This window comes from Falco biarmicus, chromosome 5, assembly GCF_023638135.1.
Source record: "Falco biarmicus isolate bFalBia1 chromosome 5, bFalBia1.pri, whole genome shotgun sequence".
NCBI lineage: Eukaryota > Metazoa > Chordata > Aves > Falconiformes > Falconidae > Falco > Falco biarmicus.
Window position 1 is genome coordinate 69,618,131 of NC_079292.1, and position 14,985 is coordinate 69,633,115.

The 14,985-nt window shown below is 44.4% G+C and overlaps 1 protein-coding gene across 1 annotated transcript; it reads right to left on the reverse strand.

Moving 5' to 3' along the window:
• Nucleotides 1–499: 499 nt before the first annotated feature.
• ATP6V1E1 (ATPase H+ transporting V1 subunit E1) lies at nucleotides 500–12,342 on the reverse strand. The gene is made up of 9 exons (XM_056340898.1): nucleotides 12,199–12,342; nucleotides 8,607–8,672; nucleotides 6,961–7,070; nucleotides 6,428–6,494; nucleotides 4,516–4,605; nucleotides 3,106–3,174; nucleotides 2,659–2,753; nucleotides 1,703–1,790; nucleotides 500–1,117 (listed from the first exon to the last, which is right to left on the reverse strand). Exons 1-9 carry the CDS (start codon nucleotides 12,229–12,231, stop codon nucleotides 1,055–1,057), a joined length of 681 nt encoding a protein of 226 aa, XP_056196873.1. The 5' UTR covers nucleotides 12,232–12,342; the 3' UTR covers nucleotides 500–1,054.
• Nucleotides 12,343–14,985: the final 2,643 nt, after the last annotated feature.

Below are 14,985 nucleotides of genomic sequence, written 5' to 3' on the forward strand. Positions count from 1 at the left end.
GCAGAAGCAAAGTAGTAAGCATTAGTAAAACTTAGGTAATTATAGTTGCACTACTGTTATTTAACTTAATAGTTACTCTAACAATAGAGAGAATAGCCGCAACAGAGTGAGCTGTTGTCCTCAGGTTCTGACATTTAATTACTACATTACTACCACACAGCTTGGATCCCCTGCACAGAAGCAACAAACCTGTGACTGGATTTAAGTAGTGCAGTTGTGTTACTCTGGTTGTCTCCTGTGAAAGAAAATGGAGGGAGCAAAACTACTGACCCATTTTTCAGGAAGAATGAAGTTCATCAAGCTCATCCTCGAGTCCTACTCAAAAGGCTTGCCTACAATCCAACATTATTGAAGCAATAGCTTGACAGTACTCCATGCACTTGAATTCTAGCTTCACAGAACAGTTATTACACACAGCCCTCAAGCAGTAAGTCCTTATGCACACAAGCCCACTTTTCAAACGTTGCTGCCAGTCCCCCCGAGAGAAGCTACAAAGAACTCCATACACACACACACGCATTTTTATTTTAATAAATAAAAGTTTTACAGGCTCAGGCTTTTGTTTTTTAATTCACATATACAGAAGAGAAATGCCTGACCCAGTAACATGAACTAATCTACTAACCCTGGGAAGGAATGCATGCCCTCCATAAACTGAAGACCTTAAACAAAAAGAGAGTTCCCATCGGCAGCACAGTAACTTGCTTCACAGATTAGACAATTTGAAAGAGATGTGGCCAAAGCAAAGAGAGTGACCCTAAACGGACCACTTGTCTGTACAGAGCCACAACAGTGCAAGGAAAGCCAAGAGCCCAAACGCCTCCATTTTCTAGTGTCACTTCTGAATGAATATGTATGCCTTCACATCCTTTAAGCGATACATTCTAACCACAAGTAGAGAGGCTAAGCACAGCAGGTATGCAAAATTATTCCATTGAAGAACAGATACTGGATGACACAGTAATGTTATATTTCAAGATTTTTAAATTAGCAGATGCTTTTGCATCCCCTTCAGTATGGCAGCGGAACAGATCCCACCTTCTCTCATAGAGGTTTAGTCCAAAAACTTCCTGTTGGCATTAGCACCAAAGAGAGCCACTCTGATTTCTGGCATCATCTGTTGAGAAAGAGTACATCAGTCAGATGCAACAGGCAATGCAATTGCTGTACATTCCTCATTGCAGGCACTGTACAATAGCTAGGCTAGGCTTCAAAATTAGCAAGTCAATTCATTTGAGTTTTCTGAAGCCTTTATCTGATCATTACCTGCTACTCTATAGACTTAAAAGGACTGCCTATACTGCAGCATAACAAAGAGATGCCAGAGCTAGTTTTTTCCACTAGGGTATAACAGGTCTCACCCAAAGTTTCTAATACTCAAGCTGGCTTCAGTAATCCGAGTTAGCCTCAGCTTTTCAATGTCTTGACTGCAGTGCAGTCATAACAAGTCTTTCAGTATCATAATTTCTAGAGTTTTATGCTCATGCTTAATTCAAAAAGGATCATTCTGAGGAAAGCCATGTTTGCTGTAGAATAGCACAAACACTAGGGAATTTGCTTCTTCCCATTCAAAAATAACTTCTCGTCATCCACATTGAAATCTGATCCCACGCTATTGTGACACATTGCAAACACCAGGATTTTGCTACAAGACAAAACTAGTTAATTATATCTTGTCCAAATTGTTGTTAGAGAAACTCACCTGCTGGGCTACAAGGTCCAGCCGACTTTCCAGGGTATTGGAAACCTTAATTTTACCATCACTGTTATAGATTTCAACACCTCCAGCACTAGAAAGTGGGGAAAAAACAAATAATCTGTGGAATCCATCAGACATCTCAAAGTCAGAATGTAGCAGAGATACCATCTCAAATCAGTACAAGTCAGATACTTGTAGGTAAGATTCTTATGCTTTAAAAACCAAACTTTTTTTGATCACATCCTAATAGGAATCAGCACAAAGTGATCCAGTGAAGCAGCAGCGCAAAGCATCTTTGGAGTTATCAAAGACCACAGCTACATACAAGGGTCCTCATTAGCATTATGTAAATGCAAGTGGAGGTATGAAATTTGTCACTTCAAAACAGCTTCAGACTCTGTATTTTATTATTAATAGACAGCTTTCAGATTTTGGGATGTGAGGAAGAGTGCTATAACTTCTGGTTTTGGCCCATACATGAAAATTGCTGACTATCAGAATACACGGATTTGTGCCATGTTCTTTGTCACACTATATGGAAACAGAGCTTTGAAGACATAGCAGACATAAACCCCATTATGTGATCATCCTGCAACACCTTATGACTCAATTTACTTCACCTTGAGATAGAAAGCGTGACTGCATCTATATTCTCTCTCTTTAAAAGACCAACAGTGAAGTTTATACATACAGTTATTCTCTGCTTCAGTACTGTGAATCAGTCTGGAGCTTACGCTAAACTTTTATTGACATTTTTGATTGAGACAGTGCATGTCTGGAGGAAACTCTGGAGTCTGCGCTTGATTAACACGAAGAAGTGCCAAATTCCACTAGAGCAGCAGCAGACACACTGTGAGGATATTCCATACATAATTTTCTGAGACTGTTCTAGTAAGAGCTGTGGTTTGAAGAGTTTCATTAAGTTAGTGCTCCGTACAAAAGACTCCCATTTTCCTTACATTTCCTCTGGCAGGAAGTTGTCTTGGTCAATGTGAACATCCACATCCCTTTTTGTGGCATTTTTGTAGATGGGAATGCTCTTCTGTACAGCAGTCTAGGATACAAGATAAACCTCCAATCAGCACGGATAAATGCTAGTGCACCACTTTTTTTTTTATTATTATTATTATTATTAAGCAAATGTATTTCAGTATGGCTTTTGAGCCAAAACCAATTACTATTCTTAATATTGCAGCAATGTTAAAAGTTTTCTAGGTAATATCCAAGCAAGCAAATGATCCTCAAATTGCAAAGTGCACTTGTTCTCTTGCATTGTATCTGCAGCAGAAGCACAGCAAGCAAAGCTTGTTTTCGTGTCACACCGATGGGATCTGAGCAGCAAATATTTGCAGGCAGGTCCCAGCCTTTGTGAGCAGGATACTGTCAAACTGTTCCAGGTGTCTTACCTTAACTATAGGGAGATCCTGCTTCCTGCAACGAACAACTATTCTGGGCTCAAGCAGCTGGTAGAAACCCTGCACAAAATAACCATTACAGTATCAGAAAGTCAACTTTTTAATTGTTTTAGAATTATTTAATGCCCAGGAGAGGAAAGGAGCTGATCAATTTGAAACCCCAAACCTGGCAGTATTAGCCTCTTTTATTTAGTTCTTTGCTCGCAAGTTCACCTCACACAGACGTTCTGAGAGGACAGCACCAGTATCTGGGAAAGAGCCTAGAACTATGCATTACGTGTTTCTTTGTTAGCTTCAAGTTTGGAACTCAGGTGCAACTAAATGTATGTATCATAGGATTGAGGTGCCCAGACAATGTACATGTATACATAAGGAACATTGCTATCTAAGTAGAATGAGCAAGCAGCCAAGCTGTATTCTCCTATGCATCTCTTGGAGAAGACATGCAGTAGTTTCAGATGCCTTTTCTAATAATTCCCACCTTGCAGTTCCTGTAGTAACACATGAGAATAGAATAGGTTTAATTCCAGTTGAAAGGGACCTAAGCAATCATCTAGTTCAACTGTGCGTACTGACGAGTATAGGTCCCTCACTGGATCAAATACAATGAGCCAAGACAGACGTGGCCAGCTTGCAAGAGGGAGACAGGTTTGTGTGATGTACAGCAATACCAGACCTAAGTAACAAACAAGCAACGCCGAATCGGAAGCACAAGCTGGTAGCAAACACCATTAAGAAAATCCTGCCATCAGACTGCGGACAGGAGAGCTGGTGGCTGGCTGCTGTGAATTTCCAGTAACAGGGCCAATCCACATCAGAAGGTGGCACTAGTGGTCACACCACTGACCCCGGCCAATGCCGACTGGATTTTAGCACTTGATTTCTGGGGCTTGAGGACCGTATATTCTGGGTAAGCAAAGCTTTGATTTCTGCTTTGTCTGTCCGTCACAGACTCATGCCATACTACAGCAAATTTGTCAAAGCCAAGACTTACAAGTCTCAAATGCCGAAAAGATTTTAAAAGCAGGTAACTACTGACTTCTAGGTTTGGAGAAACAGCTTTTGACAAAGGTGCATTAGATCCAATTAATTACTATGGAAGCTTAAAGTGTGCATCCTAAATGCACATTACAATGTATGTGTGTGCATCTGCAATTATTCTTACAAGGGAACTGCTGCTTGGTATGTCAGGTTTTACACCTCAAAACAAGATGCAATCTTATCTGTTCAGAATCCAAGACTGACAGGTATAGTAGAAGTGATGTTTGAAATTCAGAGGTCACCCATCAACATTTCATCTAGACTCCAATAGAATTCTAACTTCTACTGGATTATATTTGAAGAAAGATACCTAAGAGGATAGGGATGTGGACCTCTACTTTTTAAAATTTAAATATTTACCTGTAGAACTAGTCCGTCCAGCAGTGTCTGGTACCTGGCAGTATCCTTCACCACCTTGGCAAGTCTCTGCTTGGCCTCATTCAGTAAATCCTACATTCAGAAGAAATCAGATCAGCAGAGCCCATCTGTTTGGCATTTGGTTTCATGCCTACCAACTTTCTGTACTCCTATTATAGCTATCACACCCTGCCAACACGTAAACGTACACTCCAGCTGGTGTTCATCCAAGCTAGACCTTCATCTCTGTGCATGGCACAATATCCTTTCCAAACAGTTCCCTTCTCCCTGCCCTGATCTGAACCCTTATAACCTGACAACAATTCCTTTTTCATGAAAAAGGGAGACCTCCACAGTAAAAGGACAGTAGTTATAATATTAATTCAGACAGACAAACTAAATATGTTGTAAGTCATTGCCTAATGAAAACTAATCAAGTTGCCCAAATAACAATTTTTCAGCTTTGTGGCTGAGCAAAGAAATACTTTTACCTTTTTATCAAACAATAGTCAGGTTAGGTATTTTTTATTTGTAAGTAAATGCAAGTCAAAATTTAAAAGTGAGAGCTCATTTTTAATTTAAAGTAGCTGGTTTTGATTATCTTCATTCAGCAAATTAGTATCTGATGGGATTGAATTTTTAAGAAATTCAAGTCAACTCAAACATAGCTCCAACTACTTAAAATAAAGAAACTGCATGATTTGGTGTAAGCCTTTCTTTACCGTCCTGCCTCACAGCATTTAAAAAAAGAGTGCATGTTAACACTATCAGTCCTAGGATGCAAGACTATCACAATTTAATGCCACGGTCAAATCTAGTTAAACTGTTTACCCTAGTGTATCATAGCATTTCTGGAACTGCTCATCTCTCTTGTTCAGGAAAGAGGCCAAAGATCTGATACGGGAAGAAAGAGCTAGCAGCATGTGATTTAAAATGTTTTAAAATGAGGAAGAGTGTTATGTATTACTCAGAAGCATGAGGTTGAGTCAGCTGATAAATGAGAAAGATTATCCAGCAGAGACTGCCACAATAGTTAGCTCTTTAGCCACCCACCTTCCTCCTCTCTGTGAATATAATCTAAAATTTGAAACTAGGTTTAAAGAATCAATAAACTGGTTATTTTCTTCTGCTAACTCCCCTTTTTCCCCGGTAGCATCAACTTGAACATTATCCAGTTTTTCTTTTTTGACTCCTACAGGTCTCACAGCTTTTCCAATAGCTCAACAGCACCATCTAGCAGAACATGGAACACTCAAACTGTTCCTGAGACAGGGTAAGAGGTAACAGGAAACCTGCAAGCTATATAATCAGCAGAACGAGAATACACTACACATGGTGTGAGATAAACATAGTGAGCCTGAACTAGGACTAAACGTAGCCTGCTCTGATAAATGATCACACAGACTATATGTCAACACACAGACTGGTCACCTACTAGAACAAGAAACAAAACTTTTCATATACTAGGGGCCACTAAAGGAGACAGAAAAGCCTGGTTAATGGCCTTATAAGCCTACTTGCTTAAGCCATGACAGCTTGAATGCACAAATGTTGCTTCAGGCAAACAGCACTCCACAGTTCTACCAACCATGCAAGACAAGAGTTCCTGCTCTTTAAAGAAATAAGCTATTGTCCAAATGATAGATACAACCCTGCCTGCAATGTTCCTGGCAGAGAGAACTGTATTTCCCTAAAAGAGTAGGTAATATAAACTGTGAAAACAAGCTGAAGCAGATTAGTGAAGCTGGACTAAATCCTTAATGACTTCCCAAAGCAACTGGGAAAGTCATTTTGGTATGTTGAAGCAAACATCACTAAATCACAAATCATTACTTTTCTTTAGAGAATGGTTAAGAACACTTCCTAACAGATGGTAGAAATAGAACCTCTGTGTCTTTACTACAGAGATACTCACTGCAATAAGGTCATCCCTTGCCTTAAGGACCTTCAGTCTTGCTTGATTCATCAGGTTGGACATCTGACTGCAAGTTGAACGACAAGAGTTGAAGCAATCCATCAGACTTTGACAGAAGAACTGCAATGTTTGACTGTATACTTTACATTTAAGGATAATACTACAACATTTAATAACAAAGCCTGTTCACCCACTGGCATGTTTCGGAACTTGCATAAATGACTACAATGCAGACTATGCCCTCCAGTAAAGACCCACCAAAACTAAACACGATATGATCATTTGTCCCAGTCTAACAGACCAGGGTAGAGTTCTAGACATTAACTACATAAAGAAGTATGAGATTCTTTCACCACACTTACTAACAGTTACACTACCATAGCTCACCTTTGATAATTTCTCCTCAGGAAAAACTAGAAACTCATAATTAGGACTAAACAGATTGGCTACGTTTACCTATTTGCCAGGGAAGAGCAGTTTTGTATAAAATTAGCTCAGGCTCTGAAGTCAGCCATATAACCCAAGCAACTTACATTTTCTTTTGCTGTTCGATTTGTTTCTCCTTCTTTTCATAATACTCCATGATTTTCAGCCTCTGTGTCTGAACAAGACGACCCTTCTCAATGTTGAATTCTTCTTCTGCCTACAGTAAAAATTAAATAACTGAAGTGGAAATTGATTCCACGGGCTGAAAAAAACAGAATCAAAATGAAACAGCCACACTTTCAGAGCACATTCATAGACTAGGATGATACAATTTATGGCTTCGTATTAGCAAAACATGTCAACCAACACTCAAGTCAAAGGCAGTAGAAGACATGTTCTGCTTAAATAGAACCTTGCTAACTGAGATACAGCTTATTTTATCAATTAACTGATGCTTATTTCCTTGCAATATTTATTCCTCAGACACGAAATTACTATTATATACTGTTAAGCAAAACTCATTTTATCTGAGCTTCAGGTCTGATTTGTTATTGTAGAATCAGTCTCTTTTCTGGCTACAAGAGATTCCACCTAAAACAAGCTACCCAGCCCTCAGTGTTCACAAACTTAATTACTTTAAGCAATTCTCACACAAGGAAAGGGGCAGTATAGCTATTACTTTCTTATAAAACCTAGCCAGATAGCATGTGAAAACACAAGGCAAATTTTCCTATTTATACCTGAGAATCCAATCTCAACTTCTGACTCATGTTTGCAGATAATCAGCAATACCTGCTGTTGTACTGATGAAGTATTTGTGTACATTTAAATGTTTAGGGGAGATTAAATATTATTACTAATACATATGCCGAGTCCAATACCAACAAGATATTTCATTATTGCTATAATGCAGATTGTTAAGGTTGTAAGGCACTATTAATCCTTCTTTAGTAAACATCTATATTCTATAACCGGATTAATATTAAACTCAGCCTCTTGTGGCTTAACTGAACAATTCTCTAAGTAATTCAACTCATGCCTTTAATATGGATTTATGTTTTAGTTCCCCAGGATACCTACTAAATCACATCACAGAATTAAGTCTGCATATGGCTACACAGGTTTAGGTACAGTTATGAACCTGCTTAACAAACAAACTTTCACCAACGTAATTCAATCTGTTTAACTTTCATCTTTTGTCATTTTAGTACATGCATGTATGCTTGTGCAAGATTACAAGCATTAATGCTTTTATTTACTACTAACGTTTCTGCCTGACATGCTATGGAAGTCAAGCAAAAATTAAAATTAAGCCTTCCAGTAATAGCTTGTTATGACAAACCTTAGCAGAATTCATAATTATGCAGAGAACTCCCTTAATCCTTAGTGATGTCAAGTTATATATAGAAGTTGTAGGAAAGTGTTTCACTGAATCCAGTCTATTCACATTACCACTCAGCTCTCCCGATTTCTTAAAAAAATGAAAAAGTGAACTTGCATATGAATAAATTTATATTTACGAGCCACTAAGAAAATTTTGATCAAAAAATAGCTCCAACTTGCCTTCATTTGTCAAAAGCTAACAAATATCAACTTTATTTGGTAGCATAATTTTTTGCTATGTAATAACTAAACGTGAAGTAAGCTGTAGCTTACAAAAGTGTTCTAGGACTGCTCTGACTGCAACTACCAAAACAGGATGTCAGACGCAGTTTTCCTTTTGCACTTACTGACATTGCACTTCCATTTTTACCTTTGCATCTATTTCTTCAGCCTTTTCATTGGCTTCCTGCTCAATGAAAGCCATCATATGCTTGATCTGTAACAAGAGGGAGAAAATATTTTCTGTTAGAAAGGACTTTGATGAGAGGAAGTACATATATATTCCTCATTTGTACAGTACGGCCTTCCACATCCATTTACTAATTAATGTAATGTTGTTTTTCAAGGAAATTAAATTGAGCACACAGGTCAAAGAGTCAGTTCATCTTAACAGAGATTACAAGAATTTTTTTTCCCCAAATAATTCTATATTATTCTGTTTCACTGTCGTTAGAAGAATGCACTTTAGATATGCAACTGTACAAAAAAACCCCACCTAACCCAAAAGTAAATTTATATAAACGTAAGGCTGGGTATTTTCATTCTTCACTAGTGAGAACAACTTCTCTTCCCCCTGGGATTAGTGAAAAAAGAATAAAAATCCTCACACAGTAAAATTAAAGTACTCTGTCTGTTATGACATTTACATGAAACACAGAAGACTAACATAGAATCCCTGCTCTACATCAGGCATAGATGGCATTTGAATGAGCCTGCACCTTCCACACTAGATGACCAGTGAAGCAAAGTGAAGGGCTACTGACCACTCCGGTCAGATCTGTACAACCAGAAGCTCCTTTACACACCCGAGAAATCTTTCTTGAAAAAATGTAATACATTCTGTAAAGACTTACAAGGTTTTTAAAAAATGCTGCTATACGGTTCAACTCAAAATGATTTTATAAAGCAGCTGCATGTTAGTTTGGAGGAGCTGGCGAAGGAGACAGCAGCAGTAGTTGATCAAGACCACACCAAGTATATCACATACTGCTTTAGAGCTTGGTATGCACTAATACATTCTACTTGAAGAACCTTTCTGAAACCACCTCAAAACACTATAAAGCACAGGCCCAACAGCTTAAAGACAAGGAAAGCAATTATACTCAGCTCTGCTTATTTATCACATGCCTTTCTGTGACCAGGCCTATGTTTAGGTTCACATTTCAGGCAGACTGTAAAGACTCATGTCCAACCAAACTGCAGCTTTGAACAGGTAACAGCTATTTCCAAGGGCAGATGGAGTGCACCATACTTGAGCAGACTATAAAAACCTACTGACTTTTTGCTTGCACTTAGTGATGACATACATTTTGTAGACAAGCTGGTCTGCATAAAGTTGCACAAAAGATTGTATTTAAATAATGTCATATTAAAATGAAGTATTTTATAGACATAAGAAAGTGGCAATGTGAAAACTGAGCCAATGTGCAGAACAGTACTATTCCCATATAGATGAAAAAACAGAAGTGAACAGACAAGTAGAAGATTTTAAGCATACGCAGTCAGAGAAGCAAACAACAAGAGCTACATCGATATGATATCGAATCAGCAATTTTTCTTTCAATTCCAGTTTGCAACACTTCTAAGTGCATGTCTACTTACAGGGTCAGTTTCCTACCCTGCTCGCCTGATTAGATGACTGGTTAAACCAAGCTTTAGATCTACCTGCATCTCAGAAAGGACAAGAAAAGCATATAGAAAAAGTAAATTATTTTGCTGAATAGCCTACTGTTGAAGGAGACTAAGAACATTTGTGTAGCAGTAGTAACCCTTGCATTACTGAGTCACTTCCTCCAGTTTGGTTTGGTTTCTTCATTTTCAAAAAGTACTTTAAACAGTTCTGGGTGTTCAAGAAACATCCTCTGAACAACAAAGAGGAATAAGATGGAAGCAAGCTAACATGGCATCCACTTCCCCATGTCTGATAAGATTGAACATAATTTTTTCCTTCAAAATCTGTTGTACTAAAATCCCTTTTTGCTTTTCATGGAAATGAAAAGACATCATAAGTAAAACTTTCACATCTATAAACAGGATTAGTATTAAAAACATTGATTAATTTTAAAGGAAGTTAATAACTTTAGTAAAGCAGTATTTCCAACAGAAAGGAAGAGAGGGTTTTCCCCATCAGTAGCAGTGTGATTATCTGTTCCATGGAAGTTCTAGATGTTAGACTGGCTCGATGGAACAATCTATTAAACACCTTTAACAGAATCAAGAAAGCAAGTCTATCAATGGCAAGAACTCTTAACGAGAGATTAATTTTAAAGTGAAAATTATTGAAAGTGCCATGGCAAGTAGTTAAGGGTTCAGAGGACCAGCTGGACAGTTGATACTGGATTTATACATATGCAGAACTGTCATGCCATTGGCAGCATTCTCTTTTCCAGTTAACAGGATCACCCTAGGCTCAAACGTGTAAAACAATGACAGGAAAGTTGCAGATGTGAAATGATATTGGCATTACGTGTTTGCTATACCAACAGATCCTGAACTATAACCTTTGAAGTTCAGGTCTGTGGTGGCTGAGCAAGACCACCCCAATGTCAGCTTTCTTTTTATTATCGGAAGAGGCAGAAAAAAAACCCCAAGCTTTGCAGATAAAAGGCAACAGAATGTAATTACAATTCCCCTTTTGGAGAAAGGCAACCTACTTATTTTACTTTCAATGTGATGCTTCCTTGCCAAGAGACTATGTTTACTGAATGAGAAAGTGAGACTCGAAGCACTTGCATGCAAAGGGCAAAGGGAACTTGGCTGATCTGCTCATCACCTGTAGGAAACTCCACAGACCAGTGCTAACTGGATCTGTGCTGTCTTTAACATGGCACACGATTTTCAGCCCAACTCAAAACAGCTTTCTTAGGCAAGGGCAGTGTTTACTGTCAATAAGGACAAAGTGTCCCGCCTCACCAAGTGTCCACAGACTTCAGGGTTGTAAATTTCCATTGCACGAGAAACCCAGGTTGTGCTACTCTGCTTTGGTCACAGAATTGAAAAATGTATTCAAGGATGCTATACAGCCCACCCAAATGCTAAGTTACAGTCAATGAGATGGAGTATAGTTGTAAGAAAAAACAGAGTAGAAAGTCCTTAGACAGCAACATCTAAAAAGACAGAACTTAGCCAAGGCAACGTATTTATCTGCCTTAAAGTGCAATTAAACACTGCTGACAGCATAAAGGCAACTCGTGATCCCTTTCATTCAAATCTGGATTCATACATCATCAAAATGCCTCAACGAAGTTCCCCAATGGGTGGCTGACCAGTCCCTCCAGGGAAAAAAATAATTTTTTTCAGGGACTTCTCTTTCTTACTAAGATCCCAGGCAAGATCCTTCCCCTTTCACCCCTGCTCTCACACGAGAGCGCCACTGTGGAGCAGCAGACCCTGTTCGCAACCCAGCCGCAGCTGACAGCGGCCGCTTCTGCTGATGCGGGGCTTGGGGCGGCCACTGCCCCTCCCTCTCCGACTGGCCTTTCACCAGGCAACAGCCCTGCAGCTCGGGCTCACCTGAGCCCCACACCTAGCACGGCTTCAGGGCAAGGACGCTGCCTGGTGCCGCCCCCTCCGCCCTGCCCTCGGTGCCTCCCTTCCCCAGGCTGGCTCCGTCCTGTCAGCTCCCCGCCGGCCGCGCCGGGCCCAGCGCAGTGCGGGGAGGCAGACCCAGCAGCGGCCCTAGCCGCTGCGCTGCCCGCTCCGGGGCCGCAGGCCCGCGTTCGGGCTGGGGCCCGCGGCCCTACCTGCTTCTGGACGTCGGCATCGCTGAGCGCCATGGCGGTGGCGTTGGCGGCGTTGGGACGGGACGGGACGGAAGGTAAGGCAGCCGGGGCCGTCGGCGACAGCGAGCGGAATCAAATCCGGTTCGGGTCACAGCCGGCTGTGTCACGGCCCCGCCCCGCCGCTCCTCCGGGCCAATAGAAACCCGAGCTCCGGCCGGCGTCACCGGGGTGGGTCTGTGCGCGCGGCAGGCTGCCATCTTGTGGCTGGGCCTGGCCGTGTCTCCAGCGCTCGTCGTGACGGACGGGCGGCGGGAGGCCGGGTGCGGCGGGCCGGCGTGCGGGGCGCCCTCGGCGCCTACCCCTGGTGGCAGAGGCGGCAGCCGGTTCTCCCGGCGCCGCGCAGGTGGCAAGCCGTGACGGGTACCGGTTTGGACGGTCAGGGCTTAGCCTGAGGGAGCAGGGGTGCTGCCGGCCCGGGCTTTCCCTCATGTGTATTGGTGGGAATGCTGTGTTCGGTTTCAAAACGAGCTGAGCTACTGCCAAGAAACGCCGTAATGCGTTTAACTGGTAGCAGAGGAAGAATAAACACTGAGAAACTTGCTTGTAAGGCCCTAAAGCAGGCTGGTTTTGGCAGTGCTTTGGCCTCCCCATCACGGGGAGCTTCGATATTAAGGTCAGTGTTAGCCATCGATTATATAAAATTGTGAAATGCTATTTATAAAATCTCACGGTTCTTCCCAGTTTGGACTGGCAGAGAGAGATGAAACCCATCTTTTTAACCCGCGCCGGAGATGCGGGATGGCGTGAAGGAGTGCAGGGAGAAGCAGGAGGTGGCAGGGAAGAGCCGGCTGGAGCGGGGGGGCAGGGCGGCCGGGGTGGCCGCGGGAGGCCTCAGGGCAAGGCTTGTAGCAGCCGCCTTGCGCTGGTCGTGCTTTTATGATGAACAGCCGAGGTACCAGCATTTCGTTGCAGGAATACGTGGTGGGGCTCCAGAGCATGTTTATTATTATCGATTACCTTCTGCGATGCACTGATTCTTTGGGAGTTCTCATACTGCCTCCATTCGTGACGGTAAAATTTGAAGCAATCCTCATAACCTGTAATGCTATTTTATTCCTGTTGGCGGGAAGATTCCGTTTCCATTCTGTAGGTACGTTTACTGGAAAAAACAGAACTGTTCCTTGCAAATCAAGTGTCGGATGTGTTATTTGTCATATCCATGCTCCTCAGCTTCTCTTTTGTCAATTTTTACTGGGCCTTTTTTTTTTTCTACATGAAAAAGCTTTTTACCAAAACATGTAGCTTTATTTCTTTTTTCACATTGTGATTATGTTACAATGCAGGGAATCAACTTGTATTTTGGGGTTTGAGAACACTTTACTATTACTTTGGGTGCCATCTAAATAACATTAAAGCAACTGGAAGTATATTCGTTCTTTCCTATGCCCCCCCAGCCCTACGGGAGGTTGCTGCGGGGGGCGCTGGCCCAGCTCGCTCACACCGGCGATCATGCGAACCGGACGAGGGCCGCGGAAATCAGCCGCCGCCCGTTCTCTTCCTCAAAACCTGCGAGGAAAACGCGAAGGGGTTAACACGAACCCTGCGGCCGCCGCCGCCTTTTGTGTGTGTGCCCCGGAGCGCGGGAAACCCGGCCAGGCCAGGCCCGCCCCGGGAGAGGAGCTGCCCGCGTCGAGGCCCAGCGGCGGGAGGCACAGGACCGCCGCCTCACGGCCGCTGCCCAGACGGACAGGACCGGCCCCGCCCCCTCCCGCCCCGCCGGCCAGTCACGCGGCGGTAGAGGCGTCCTGCCGGGCCCCGCCCCTCGGCGCGGGCCGTGACGCGCGGCACAAACCGCCGTGACGTGCGGCCCCCGCCACCGTCCCCTCCTCCCCGCCCCTCCATCATGGCGGCGGCGGCGGCGGCAAATTAGGGCAGAGCTCGCACCGCCGTGCGCGCGCGCGCGCCCACCACCCCCGGCGGACCGACCCGGAGCAGCGCCGCTCCTCGCCCGGCCCGCCCGCCCCCTCCGCTCCCTCCTCCTCCCCGCCCCCTCCGCGCCCCGCGGCGCTCGCAGGTGAGGAAAGGGGTGGGAGCGGGCGGGCGATCGAGTTATTTATTTATTTGTTTGTTTACCCCCCCCCCCCCCCGCCGGCGCCGGCCGGGAGCTGGGGGGGCGGGCGGGCGGGCAGGAGGACAGCGCGGCGGTTGGGCAGCTCGGCGCCTCCTCCTCCTCCCCACCCCCCCCCGCCGCGCTGACCGGGAGGGGAGGGGAGCTGGGGCCGCCGGCGGCTCCCCGCGGGGTCGGTAGCCGGAGAACTTCCCCGCGGGGGCGGGGCGCGGCCGGGCCACGCCCCTCGGCGGCCGTTGCCCCCTCCCGCCCCCGCTGTGCCTGCGGCTGAAGGACGCGTCCCCCGGTCCCGGCGCGTCCCCGGCCGGCGGGCTGTGGGGCGGGCGCCGCCCTAGAGCGGGCCCCGCCGTGTGGGAGAAGGGGCTGCGCCCCCGGCGGGACCTGAAGGGCGGCTAGGAGAGCCGGCGGCTCCCCCGCCGCAGGGGCCGCGGCCTGCCCGCCCGCACCTGCCCCGGTGCGCGTAGGCTGTGGCTCCCGCGCGGACCCCGCCGGCTGACTCATCCCGGCTTTTTGCTCCCTGCTGTTCCTGCCCGGATATAAATATCTCATTCATCGTCGTAGTAACTGAGTATAAGCTACGCTCTTGCAGGCTGCTCGTCTGCCCCGGCTCTGCGTTTGTCTGGCGCTGTGGAAACTTTGAGCGAGTGCCGGCTTCTGCCTCACCTGCCCGGCCTCCCTCG

What these genes read in the sequence shown, in the direction of transcription:
- ATP6V1E1 (XM_056340898.1), bottom strand. Translation starts at nt 12,231, where the DNA reads ATGGCGCTCAGCGATGCCGACGTCCAGAAGCAG. An exon ending in ATGCCGACGTCCAGAAGCAG is followed by an intron (nt 8,673 to 12,198) that starts GTAGGGCCGCGG and finishes CTCTTGTTACAG; the next exon opens with ATCAAGCATATGATGGCTTT. An exon ending in ATCGAACAGCAAAAGAAAAT is followed by an intron (nt 6,495 to 6,960) that starts GTAAGTTGCTTG and finishes TTCAACTTGCAG; the next exon opens with TCAGATGTCCAACCTGATGA.